General features: G+C 36.9%; 1 protein-coding gene across 1 annotated transcript in view; it reads left to right on the top strand.

Annotated features, from left to right (window-relative positions):
* Nucleotides 1–13,675, top strand: part of ascc3 (activating signal cointegrator 1 complex subunit 3) — a 64,593-nt gene that overhangs the window by 29,873 nt on the left and 21,045 nt on the right. The window contains exons 17-33 of the mRNA XM_088326234.1: nucleotides 342–461; nucleotides 607–771; nucleotides 866–952; nucleotides 1,282–1,458; nucleotides 1,543–1,768; nucleotides 2,015–2,169; nucleotides 3,679–3,777; nucleotides 4,220–4,388; nucleotides 4,673–4,893; nucleotides 5,672–5,757; nucleotides 6,073–6,239; nucleotides 7,099–7,244; nucleotides 7,873–7,993; nucleotides 8,076–8,218; nucleotides 9,018–9,155; nucleotides 10,500–10,620; nucleotides 12,235–12,367. Coding sequence (XP_088182360.1) covers nucleotides 342–461; nucleotides 607–771; nucleotides 866–952; nucleotides 1,282–1,458; nucleotides 1,543–1,768; nucleotides 2,015–2,169; nucleotides 3,679–3,777; nucleotides 4,220–4,388; nucleotides 4,673–4,893; nucleotides 5,672–5,757; nucleotides 6,073–6,239; nucleotides 7,099–7,244; nucleotides 7,873–7,993; nucleotides 8,076–8,218; nucleotides 9,018–9,155; nucleotides 10,500–10,620; nucleotides 12,235–12,367 — 2,474 coding nt within the window. The remainder of the gene's footprint in view (nucleotides 1–341; nucleotides 462–606; nucleotides 772–865; nucleotides 953–1,281; nucleotides 1,459–1,542; nucleotides 1,769–2,014; nucleotides 2,170–3,678; nucleotides 3,778–4,219; nucleotides 4,389–4,672; nucleotides 4,894–5,671; nucleotides 5,758–6,072; nucleotides 6,240–7,098; nucleotides 7,245–7,872; nucleotides 7,994–8,075; nucleotides 8,219–9,017; nucleotides 9,156–10,499; nucleotides 10,621–12,234; nucleotides 12,368–13,675) is intronic.

Raw genomic sequence — 13,675 nt, 5'->3', positions numbered from 1 at the left:
ATATTAAACATGGTCAATATAAAAATGTGTAAGTCATGGTTTGCTTATGTTTTTTTTCTTTTAAAATACACTAAACATCTAATGGGCTGCACAGTTGAGGTTTTGGCTATATCCATGCCTATATAAGACTTAATACCAAACTTAAGTTCATGTATTTAAGAGTTACAACTTGGCCCATGCACATTCAATATGTATCACTTGAATTGTATATGCAAATCCAATAGGTTTAATAGGAAGATAAGATTTTTTTCTGCAGCTTCTCTCATTGCCCATCAGATGGTGACAGAGACCAGTGGATTGTTGTTGGTGATCTTTTGTCTCTTGCTGTTTTGTTGCTGTAGATTGCTTTGGGTACCGTCACCAATGTGGATGAGGCGGTGAAATGGCTTAGTTACACTTACCTTTTTGTACGCATGAGGGCAAATCCACTTGCATATGGTATCAACTACAAGGCTTTGCAGGTTTGTAATTTCATTATCTTATGTTTTGCTGGTATCACATTTAAGAATTTATTTTATAAGCATCCATTCTATATGTATTTTATATAAACTTTGCAATAATACGATGTGCAGTGTGATATATGGTATATGCTTTTAAATGTTTTAGATGGATCCGTCCTTAGAGCTTTACAGAAAGGACCTTGTTGTGGAGTCTGGCAGGAAACTGGACAAAGCCAGGATGATCCGCTTTGAAGAGCGCACTGGCTATTTTGCCTCCACTGATTTGGGGAGGACATCCAGCCACTTTTACATCAGATACAACACTATTGAGGTAGGGAAATAAAGATTAAATGCATCCAGAATGATGCGCAAAACAGTTTAACTCATTAATCGTATATCTTTTTCTTTTCCGTTTGTCCATGAAGACATTCAATGAACTCTTCAATTCTCAGCGAACAGAAGCTGACATCCTCAGCATTGTTTCGAAAGCTGAGGAATTTGAACAATTAAAGGTAAACATGCTAAGCTTGTGCTTTAGAAGGAAATTATTTTCCAAAAGACACATCACCAGACAAGAAAGAACCATAAGGTGTTGGAAAATAAGTTAAAAATCTATTCGATGACTGAATCGTTAGAATTATACAAGGTTTAGAAAATTGTTTTTACTGTGTACATGGGGAGATGAAGGGAGAGGTATGTACCCCTGACAGCAGTCCGCTGGGCATGTCACAAGTGACCAACTTACTGATGGTTAAATATGTCATGTTGACGAATGGCATCATGTCACCCCAAGAAATATCATCAATAATGTGGGCCTCAAGTCTCTGAATAATGCTGGCAGGTTCGTGAAGAAGAAATGGAGGAGTTGGAGCAGATGCTGTGTAATTACTGCGAGCTCCCCGCAGCAGGTGGAGTGGAAAATGGCTACGGCAAGGTTAACATTCTGTTACAGACGTACGTCAGTCGCGGAGATGTTGACAGTTTCTCCCTCATTTCAGACCTATCATACGTTGCACAGGTAGGAATTTATTCAAAGAGGACAGACTTCTGTACACAATTTATGATTAATTTCTGCTGTTCTTTTGCTTTTGCCAATTTCCAGAACGCAGCCCGAATCGTCAGGGCTTTGTTTGAGATCGCTCTGAGAAAGCGTTGGCCAGCAATGACATATCGACTGCTCACACTCTCTAAAGTCATTGACAAGCGACTTTGGGGCTTTGCCCACCCTCTTCGACAGTTCTCGAACTTGAGCCACATTGTACTGAATCGATTGGAGGAGAAGAAGCTAACGGTTGATAAACTAAAGGATATGAGGAAGGATGAAATTGGTAAAAATGAATCACTTCATTTTTTTCTTTGGAACTGTGATCATTTGTGAGAATGTATGGTTATCTATTTCCGGTTGCTTTATTTATACAAAATACTTTTGGTAAGTGAATATACTACATATACCAAATGATGAAACATGAAAAAATAGATTATACAATATGTTTGAAATTCAGTTTAACTGCAGTTGGTTTGGCACTTATTTCTTTCTCATCTTAGCATGCTAATACCACCTGTATCTTTTTCAGGCCACATGCTGCATCATGTAAACATCGGTTTGACAGTGAAACAGTGTGTCCATCAGATCCCTTCAATTATAATGGAGGCCAGTGTACAACCAATCACACGAACTGTCCTGCGTGTCCGTCTCATTGTCACACCAGATTTCCGTTGGAGCGATCAAGTAAATATGTTATTTTAGGAGGAATTTGATTTTCCTACATTATTTGAATAATTAACATTAACAATCATCAAAATTCATACTGTTTATTAGGGGTGGGAAAACAAAAATCGATTTATGTAAATATTGTGATTTTATTTTGGGCGATTTTTAAAATCGACGTTTCTTCCCGGAATCGATTTTTGTGATGTCTTATCCGGTTGGTAAAATGCGGGATAGCAAACGGAAGTGGAAAATAGAGGACTAAGGCTCAGCGGAGCATGTTGGTCAGCTCTTGTTTTTGCACAAGAACCTTGATACTCCTAAGCACTAGCTCAATTAACAGAAGCAGCAAAAAATAACTTTAGCCTACCTGTTACCTGTTTGTATCAAAGCGGTCTGTAGGTTTTAGGTGTTGGTGTTTACCTGCAATCAAGCTCTCAGTTAAGCTACTTTCTATTACGAGAAGTTTTTGCTTTCCATTGCCTTAAAGCTTTATCTCGAACAGCAATGTTTACCTGCAGCACAGGGTCGTGAAAAAATAGGTTGAATTTGAAGGATTTTGATTTTAATTTGATAGCTTACACTTGTGCTGTTTTTTTTTTTCTTTTAGAGTCGCTATTTTATTTTATCATCTTAGTGTTGACTGTAAATGGGATCATTAACGGAGCACATTTGTGTTGCGTTGACATTTCAGTGTGTGACATTTTATGGCCGTAAACCTGTTGCACAGTGTTCATGTTATGTCCTCATGGTCTCGGTTAAGAAACAAATGTCAGCTTCCGGACTTACTGACGCAGATCGATATGCATTGTTTGAACATCATTCATGGTTTGTCCCAGAAGTGAATGATTTAAGTTGCTTGTTTTTGAAAATCAAATCACAATCAACAATTATATAGAATTGCAATACTTGTAGAATCGCACTTATCGATAATCGCGATATTAATCGTATCAGCACCGTAGTATCATGATACAATCGAATCGTGACCAAAGCATATCGTCCCACCCCTACTGCATATATGATCATTAGGGGTGCTTTGATTTTTTTTTTTTTTTTTAATTGGTCATCCTATTTATCGGTCTCTGTTTTCCTCATTTCCCTTCCAAGATCAGCCACTATGAATGTGTATTTAATCACGCTGTTTTGTTTCTTGGTTACTACCTTTCAATATTCTACGATGAAACAAGAATGAAAAAGTGAAAGTTACACTGCGTGTCGAAAACGGTCAATAATTCAGAGTCGGCATGTTAGATTTTTTTTTTCCCAAGAAGAGGGATTTATTATTGGCCAAAACCTGACTCTGCTCACAAAAATGCAAGTTACAATTAACTACCATTTAAATGCGGTGAAAGGCAGACCAATTGAATGATCCGTCAACAGGATACAACTCATACACCCGAAATAGCAGCTTGTTAGTTTGTGGGGACCAGTGAGACTGTTTTCTAACATGATTTGAATTTTCTCCTGCATAAAATGGATGACTTACCTGTATGTTATTGCTATTAAGTTAAAATCTCTTCTATGGTTTAGGTGCATGGGTCTGTGGGCGAGCCATGGTGGTTATGGGTTGAGGACCCAATCAATGATCACATATATCACTCTGAGTATTTCTTACTCCAGAAAAAGCAGGTGGGTATTATGACAACCCTTTTTTTTACATTACACTATTGGCCTGTTTTATTAAAAAGACCAATACAGAAATCAATACGACCAGATGTTTAATAATTCAGCATAATTTTGCAGTGGAGAACCTCTCGTTCCTCCATTTGTTCAATAGTATATGATACTGTTAGCTTAATTCATGAGTATAAACTCACTATCATACAAGAGTAAAAAAATGTAATGGCAATGTCAATACTCAGACACCCCTCATTTTACCTGTATTTTTTATACATAGAGTGAAACGTTTCCCAAACAACTTGAGCACATTGCTGTTGGGCCATTTATATGCAAATACCCTTTATTTCCTGCTAAATTTCTGTGCCAGTGCACTCTCTTGAATATTGGTTTTAAAATGTGTGGCATGATTGCTTCTTTCTAAGATTTTGTGTGTCTCCCTTGTTTTTATCAGGTGGTAACCGGGGAACCCCAACACATTGTGTTTACAATTCCCATATTTGAACCTCTACCCTCTCAATACTACATCAAGGCAGTGTCTGACCGTTGGCTTGGCGCAGAAGCCATCTGCATCATCAATTTTCAGAACCTTATACTTCCTGAGCGACATCCACCGCACACTGGTACATAATGTTTTGCAGGAATCCTTATCAGAACCTGAATTGCAAATGCTAACTAATGTGATTTTATTAAAAGTGAATTCTTGGAAATATTATGTTACATTTAAGGTTGAAATAGTATAAAAAACAGGGCCCATTGTTTTTCCTCAAACACCTAAAGAGACAGTTTGTTTCCAATATAAAAAACACACTAATGGGCAAAAGTGCCTGAGCACAACTATAATATGTGATTTAAGTGGTCTGTTAAAAAAACCCACTATAATTTACAAACAATGATTTTTTTACAGAGCTGTTAGACCTTCAGCCCTTGCCAGTGACAGCTTTGGGACACTGCGAGTATGAGAGCTTGTACAAGTTCACTCATTTCAACCCCATCCAGACGCAGATCTTTCATACGCTTTATCATACTGACACCAACGTGCTGCTGGGTGCACCGACAGGCTCTGGAAAGACCATTGCTGCAGAAATGGCCATGTTTAGGGTTTTTAACAAGTACCCAAGCTCAAAGGTAAAAATGAAATTTTCGCCAACCATTATTTGTTTTTCTAACCTCATAAGACTTGGCGTCCACATGTGTAGACATAAATGCTCAAAAGAAGTTCGGGTTTTAGGAAATTAAGTACGTCTTTATTTGTAAACTGGACTGTATGCCATTAGTCATATTAAGGGAGCATGCCATCTTAAATTTTGTTGACTAGAGCTTTAGGGATTTCATACATTATGTTGCTACAATAATATCCCCACTTTTATTTTGGTTCAGGATGTACATGTAAAAATGTTGACTGGACATGCCATTTCATACTCATATCAGAATTAAAACTGCATATTAATAATGATCTGAACTATTTTTACTCTGAACTGCAGAGTCATAACAGACAAATAAACGAAGGTGTATGAACAATTGCAACAGATGCAACTCTATGCTTCGTTCACATCAAAAGACAATATCGGGTTACACTAAAAGTCACAATGACCATATTAATAAAACATTCTGTATTCTGCGATTGCTCTAAAAGGAGCCGGTCATTGCTCTTTAAATATTGCAAGATTTCTCTTTTCCACTTGAACATTTCATCTTAATTGGATGCTTATATTTTTTGTGTGATTGAAATGATAATCTATTTTTAATATAAAGCAAGGGAAATAAAATGCTTTATTTATTGCAAGTTATTAAAATATTAATTAATCTTTTCATGTAATACTGTACATTTAGTTGCAGCAGTAAAGTCATAGAATCTTGATTTATGTGTTAATGTTTGTGCTTTTCATTTGCTTCCTGCTTTCAGGTGGTGTATATTGCCCCACTTAAAGCTTTGGTCAGAGAGAGGATTGAAGATTGGAAAGTCAGAATAGAAGATAAACTGGGAAAAAAGTGAGTTGAATTCACATAAATAACCCGATTTTATTGCATTGTGAATGTACCGGCACTACATTGAATTCGCATTGCATGTATATTTTTAAACAAATCAAAAGTGTGGAGGTGAAGGGTCACAATCATTAATGACATGACAACATTAATAACGTTAGTACATAGTATGCCTACCCGTAACAAAGTGTGTTTATGCATTTGTGTAAATTTCATGAATGAATCGACCAAACAATAATTCTAGAAGTTGTACAACTTCCTGGTAATTATAATGCATGACATCTCTAACTCTTAGGCCCTCTGTTCTCGATTCATGTGTAGAGTGGTGGAACTGACAGGCGATGTTACCCCAGATATGAGAGCTATAGCACAAGCTGACTTAATTGTCACTACACCAGAGAAATGGGATGGAGTCAGCAGAAGCTGGCAAAACAGAAGCTACGTTCAGAAAGTAGCCATCCTGATCATTGACGAGATCCATCTGCTTGGTATGCAAGGAATGTTTGGACTGCTTAAGCACTAATTGCAACATATTTCTTACAGACGTGTTTTAGAATTTTATTATGGTATTATGAAAAACAGTTATGCAACTTAGCGTTATCCTTAAGGTACAACGATATGTCCAAAAAGAGGTGATTGAGTTGATACAAGTGGCTCCGTTTGAGCAATATCAGAATTGGATGGGATGTAAACAGAAAGTTAGTTGTAAACATGCTGAATCAATGAGGTTAACCAAACCATTCATAAATATGATTTTGAAACCCATCTTAGCAATATACACACACACCTTGACTCCCTTTTTTGTTTGGGGTCAGTCTGCCTCTGTGTCAGTCTAGCACACACACAGAGACCTTTTTCAGTCGGGCGACTTACCAAATAGAATGCTGCTGATCTCCAAGACTTTATTCCGTGCAACACCAATATGGATTATAAATTTGGCTGTAATGTATAATGGGAACCTTGATAAAGTTAAAACATGTTTACCTCAATATAAAAACTTTGAGTATGAGTAATAACCAAAACCAAAAAGGGCTCTTTTATGATTTTAAAAGAATAGTGGGACAAAACTGCTTAAACTTGTTTCAGTTGTTACAAAGAAACTAGTTTTAAGATTTAGGAACCAAGTACATGACAAGATAGTTAATTCTTTTAAAATATGAAGATCATATTTTCCTACATTTACATTTACTTCTGTGTTTTTTCTGTAAGATATTCAATAATTCGGAATAAAAACATGAAAAAATATGTTGAATTGTAAAATACGGTTATTTTTTAATTTTCTCATCTATTACAGTAAACTTTTCTCTCATGTGATGCATAAAATGAGAACATTTTTTGTGATTATAGGGGAAGATAGAGGTCCAGTGTTGGAAGTTATTGTGTCAAGGACCAACTTCATTTCCTCCCACACATCTAAAAGTGTTCGAGTGGTCGGTCTCTCCACTGCGCTCGCTAATGCGCGAGATCTTGCTGACTGGTTAGGAATCGTACAGGTAAAATAAGTGCGTAGAAAGAACCACTTCACTGGTCTGAACCCTAAAAAATATTTATTGAATGATATGGATTTTTTTGCAACTGGCTATTCTCTTTGTATTACAATATTTCGCTTGCATTCAATTTCAAGTATACAGCAAACTTGGACTTATCTTTATTTGTTAACAGAAGGTACCTTTGGAAAGGTTTATTAATATGCAGGGATTAATCTTCAGTACGGCCACAAGATGGGAGCATTGCCCACGCTCGTCCTCATGAATCTGCTTTACATTTTACAGTTTTTTTGGTGAGCTGATTTGTAGCTCTTTTTCAATTTATTGGTAAAATACTCAATGCACAAAAACATCACAGTAACAACATCCTAAATCAGTTTGATTTCAATTTTGTTGCCATGGTGCTGTTGCACTCCATGGCAACCACAATAAAATCCATCAACACCATAAAGCTTTCAGACTTTATAGCGCCCGTCCGGCACCAATTTGTGCCTCTGTTTTGCAATGACAGTGATAGAAACCTCGCATTAAGACCAGATGGGGTTTTGTCGTACCAGCTGCTCACTTTTATTTTATACTTTCTGTTTTTCCCTTTCCACTTTTCTCTACACCATTTTTGTTTTTTGTTTAACAGGTGGGTTTGTTTAACTTCCGTCCGTCTGTTCGCCCTGTTCCACTGGAGGTTCATATTCACGGCTTCCCAGGACAGCACTACTGCCCACGCATGGCCACTATGAACAAACCCACTTTCCAAGGTACAACTATCTTGTTTTTGTAACCTTGTTTGTGTATTTTCTTTCAATGCAATAAAAATAACATACGTGTTTTACTTCTCAGCAATACGCAGTCACTCTCCAGCTAAGCCAGTCCTGATCTTTGTCTCATCTCGGCGTCAAACCCGACTGACAGCCCTGGACCTCATTGCATACCTGGCCACAGAAGACAACCCCAAACAATGGCTGCATCAAGATGAGAGAGAAGTACTAAGAAATATAGATGTGTTTTCTAATAATATCACAAATCATGTATACCATTGTTCCCGGACTATAACTCGCTCCAGATTATAAGTCGTACCTGCCAATAAAGGCACAATTAAGAAAGAAAAAACATACAGGCAGCTTGGCGGCTGAGTGGTTAGTGCGTCTGCGGCACAGGTCTTATGTCATGGGATCAAATCCAGCTACCAGCCTTCCTGTGCGGAGTTTGCATGTTCTCCCCATGCTTGCATGGGTTTCCTCCGGACACTCCGGTTTCCTCCCACATTCCTTAAACATGCATGTCAAGGGAACTAGCCAAATCCAAATTGTCCTTTGTTGTGAATGAGCGGGTGAGTTGTATGTGCCTGTGTGCCCTGCGACTGGCCGGCAACCAGTTCTGGGTGTCCCCTGCCCACTGCCGAGGACAACTGAGATGGTCTCCAGCACCCCTACTGAAGATTACCGGTGCAGATAATGGATGGATGGAAAAAATATACGAGTCCACAGTGCAGCACTGGGAAATTTATTTGATAAAATCTAACACCAAAAATATACATGTCATGTAGACTAGTTTGTAATTTTCGTTATATGGTTTAGTTATTATTTATTCTTTCTATTTGGGTATGTAGTTTTGTAATAATGTCCTTCCCTTTTAATTGTGTTTTTCCATGTTTTTCATTGTGAAAAAATACATTAAAAATTAAGTTGACTGTGACTTTATTTTATATGATCACAGTTGTATCCAAAAGAAATTTGAAATTGTATTTCTGACATCTGTGTGTTTCTTTTGGGGTTTGTGAAGATTGAGGACATCATTGCCACAGTACGGGATTCAAACTTGAAGCTAACCTTGGCATTTGGAATTGGTATGCATCACGCTGGCCTGCATGAACGAGACAGAAAGACTGTGGAGGAACTGTTTGTCAACTGTAAGATACAGGTACAATCTTGCTTCATGCAGAATCCAACGCATACCAATTATTTGCTAGACACGGTAGCAGATATTAGTATCAGCTGCCTTGTGGTGGCCAATCAGAAACCAGAAAATAAAGGAACTCATTTATTCGCAATTGTTGTTCTCAAATTGGGAGAGCTGTTGCTAGTCAATTGTTATGACATCTTTGAAGGCTTTTTTTTTTAATTTTTTGTAGCTATATTGGTATAGGATCAAAAGAAACCTTGAAAAATTGAAAGGTTGCATTTCAAGCAGAACTTTCACTTGTGCATTTTTTCCTGCCCTTGTGATACCTCCAATATCTAAACATTGCTTTCCATAAATACAAGGGCATTTTGCTTGCAAACTAACTTTTTATTGCAAGAACATGTAACTTATGCATGAACTTTGCAAGAACCTCCTGTCATCCCTCTTTGACCATATGATGACGATGGGCCTTTGGCTTCTTTTTTGAAAAGGAATAAGCTCTGTTGAAGAATTACTGCCTATTAATGTTGATCTACATCTCGCAACTTTCACCACATTTCTTCACACACACTTATTTGCCGGGTACAGGTAGCAACACTAGAAATTTGAGCTTCCTTTACATGTGGACAAATATATCATCAAAGTCACTCCTGTCACCTAATGGTGATTTAATATACTGAAATAATTCCCAGAGGCTTGATACTTACTGATGAGCAGCACCAATCCCTTTATAGTGGGTTTTTTGTTTTTGTTTTTTGTAAATAAAACAAGAAAAACGTATGTCTACGTTTTGGTATTGAATCAATGAAAGAAAAGTAATTGGCGGATTTTCAAAAGTATTTATTTCAAAATATAAGTTCTTACTTTGTAGAGAGAAAGGAATTTGATAAAGGCATCAGTATCAATGTAAAACAATGTAATATAGCAATCCCTATTAACATTTATAAAAGTGAATACAGAACTGGTAATAGCCAACCATTAATGTTCTGTAGTGCTTTGTTGCTAATGTTTTACCTGCAGTATTCTAGACAACCATGTTTTCTTTCATAATGCTACTTACAGATTCTATTCTTCTGTATTCTCCTTCTTAGCAGGTGAAATGCATTATTAGAGAAAGCTGTGCAGAAAAAAAGGACTGATTTCATTGGCTTGTTTATTGTTCAACACATTTTCATTAAGTCATCTAGTTTAAACAGTGTACAAGTCTTGCCAACGTGTGGTTTACACTTTTCTTCTAACCCTGTGCTTTTGTCATTGACGCATTTTGTCAACAGAATATTATAGTTTCCTTTAAATCCTGCCCACTGGAGGGGAATCGTCAGGCTGTATTAATTGCTAACTAATCATTATCTGTATTTTCAGGTTTTGATTGCCACAAGTACTCTTGCTTGGGGAGTAAACTTTCCTGCTCATCTGGTGGTTGTCAAAGGAACCGAATACTTTGACGGGAAGACCAGACGATATGTGGACTATCCCATTACAGGTAGATTTGTGGTGTCTCTTGTCCTCGCACAACATTCTGAGGTCAATTTTGGAAAAAGGGTACCGTAAATTCCGGACTATAAGCCGCTACTTTTTTCCCAAACGTTCAACCCTGCGGCTTATTCAGTGATGCGGCCGATTTATGTATTTTTTCTAACGGCCGCCAGCGGCGCTTGTGTACAAAAGGTAAGATTTAGACCGATCAAAATATATGCGCCGAGGAAGACTGCAACTTCTTGGCTTGTGCATAATTTAAATTAGCGTAAACATACCCTCATCATGCAAAATCCAAAAAGAAAGGCACATGACGCAGCTTTCAAGCTAAAAGCAATCGAGCAGTCCGATAAAGAAGGAGCGAGCGTGTTCCTAGCGTGTTTTGGAATAAGGAAGCGTGGGACGACGTCTATATGACAAAGTTTCTTTCCGATACTGATCAAGACGACTTTGATGGCTCCAGTTCTAAGGAGGAAGATGAGGACGGTTTACCGTGATTTTTACAAGTACGGTATTTTCTTTTTACGGACGCGTTTACTGTGTTGCGAGCGTGTTGCTACCATTATCTGCCCTGTCACAGGCACCGTTTGGGATGAAAGTTATATTATTATTATTATTCAAGCTTTGAAAACTCTCTCGGTGTACCCTCTTTCTTTGTAAATATGTGTAACCATGTATAATATGTATTTGCAACTGTATATTTTTATAATGTATTTATTTCAGACACTTATTCTGATATGTTTTGCACAGGCGAATAAAAAAAGGGGGCGAAACAAACGCGGGGTGACGATAAGTGGGGTACAGGCGAGACTTGTTTGTGGACGCGGCGGACAATAGTGGATATATATTTTTGCCACCCTCACTTTTGGAAATATACACATTTTTCCTTGGATTACTTCCAACGGGACCCGGACTCTGCAGGTCTGCATCAAACTTTAAGTACCGGTATCATTTTCCGTTCATTTTGCCGGCTGTGATTTTTGGACTGTGTACTTTTATAAAGGACAATCAGTTTCAATCGCGGGACTTAAAGTCGGGTTTGGGTTAATTTTGTGTTTGTGTTACATTTTTATAATGTGGGCGCATGCGGCTTATATACATGTGCGGCTTTTGTAAGTACAAAATCGGTTTTCCTCTTAAAATGTGGTGGGTGCAGCTTATAATCAGGTGCGCTCTATAGTCCGGAATTTACGGTAATTGTTTTGACCATAAAATAGACAAATGTTTGTTCATAGAAAAAAAATTACCCGTTTACGACCATACCACCCTGAGAATCCCCAAACTCAGGAAGTTAAGCAGAATTACTTGGATGAGAGACCGCCAGGTGCTGTTAATCCGTCAATTGTCGCACGCCCTGCGGAAACAGCCCTGACTGTACTCGCCCGGTACAGTGAAAATGAATTTCCTTTAAGGGACCAAATAAGTTGTATTATTAATATTATTAAATCATCTTGTGCGTCACTATTTCTGTTCCTTTATGCATCATGAGAAGAAAGTTTAAAAACCCTATCTCAAAGTTTAATTGCATATCTATTCTTTAATAATTGTTCCCATTGACTATAAATAATTATTTTTTGGGTAACAAGCAAGGCTACCATTTCAGTTTATTGTCCCTCTGCAGATGTTCTACAGATGATGGGGAGAGCAGGTCGGCCTCAATTTGATGACCAGGGCAAAGCGGTCATTCTTGTCCATGACATCAAAAAAGATTTCTACAAAAAATTCCTCTACGAGCCATTCCCTGTTGAATCTAGGTGAGTGCTATGACAGATTATCTCAGTATATCTGCTTATTTACACAAATTTCGAATAATGGCAAAAATTAGGGATGCGCAATAACTGTTTTTTTTCCCTACCAACAACAGATACATTACTGCATCTAAAGACCACAGCCATTAGCGTTTTTTTAAAACAAAATCCATGTTTATGTGTATTGTGTTTACAATTACAATAATATTGTGCAGCTCTGGTAAACACGTCTCCAAAAAAGAAGTTTTGGAGAGACAAGAGCTTGAAATTATCTAAAACTCAATCGATTGATACTTTTTTGTCTGTAATCACTATAATGACTAAAATAACGTTTTGAGAAAAAGCCTAAAAATCATGCTAAGTTAAAAGGCTGAATAACTAGCTTTTACCATAAGATTAGTTTGTCATTCTTGCTCTAAAACAGGAGTGCCGACATTTATTTATTTTGCCAGTCCCGTTGAATTTTCGATGCACTTTTTGTTTTTAAGTAATTTAAGTCATGTTGGTTGTCTTGACCTTTTTTTTATTGTAAAAAAATCATGGAGCTATTTAAGTTTTTATGTACCTATATATATGAGTCTCTGCTAAGCCTAACTTTGTTTCCTACCATGTTAATTTCAAAGTGAAAGATTAATCATGTTAGTTGTGTTGAAATTCTAACTTATTTACTCTAAAAGGTGTAAAAGAGATATTAAAGTTTTATCTGAATTTATAATAAATATTATTTGTTTCTTTTTACACTTATAAAATGTTCTTGCGCCGGTTTTTAAGCTTTTTCAGCAAATGAATATTGGCTGCAAATATCTGTTATTTGCTTTCTCTTAATACTAATTATCAATATCGGTCCTAAAAAACCCTCATCATCAGTTGATCCTTAATGTATTATAACGGAAACCATAATTCTTGGAATCTTCCTAACAAGTAGTGCCCGCTGATTGTATAGTATTGTGTAGTTCCAAGTGACTAATTATCGGTTCGATTTTTTTTTTTCAGGCCGAAAACTATGACATAATTTTTCCGATATCAGTCCGATAACTATCAGCCTGATTATTATTGTGTATCTCTGGATGAAATCATTATTTTTTCCAATGTTGATTTGACTTTTTTATTATAATAAAATATGTATAAATATGCTAGCAGAATGTGGAACCATTACAGTATACAGCCACTGTAAATGTCTTTCAACACAGAGTGGGGAAGTTGATGTAAATGTTTTATGTGATACATTTCATTTTGATTTGTCTTTCACATTACTTTGATTGCCACCATCATTATTATATAATTTTTTTTCCGTTAATGTAAAAGTGGGTGATT

The sequence above is a fragment of the Urocampus carinirostris genome, chromosome 2 (genome assembly GCF_059441175.1).
Source record: "Urocampus carinirostris isolate Australia breed hairy pipefish chromosome 2, RoL_Ucar_1.0, whole genome shotgun sequence".
NCBI classification, from domain to species: Eukaryota; Metazoa; Chordata; class Actinopteri; order Syngnathiformes; family Syngnathidae; genus Urocampus; species Urocampus carinirostris.
Note: the sequence above shows the minus strand (reverse complement) of the source record. Positions and strands in the feature narration are given on the sequence as shown.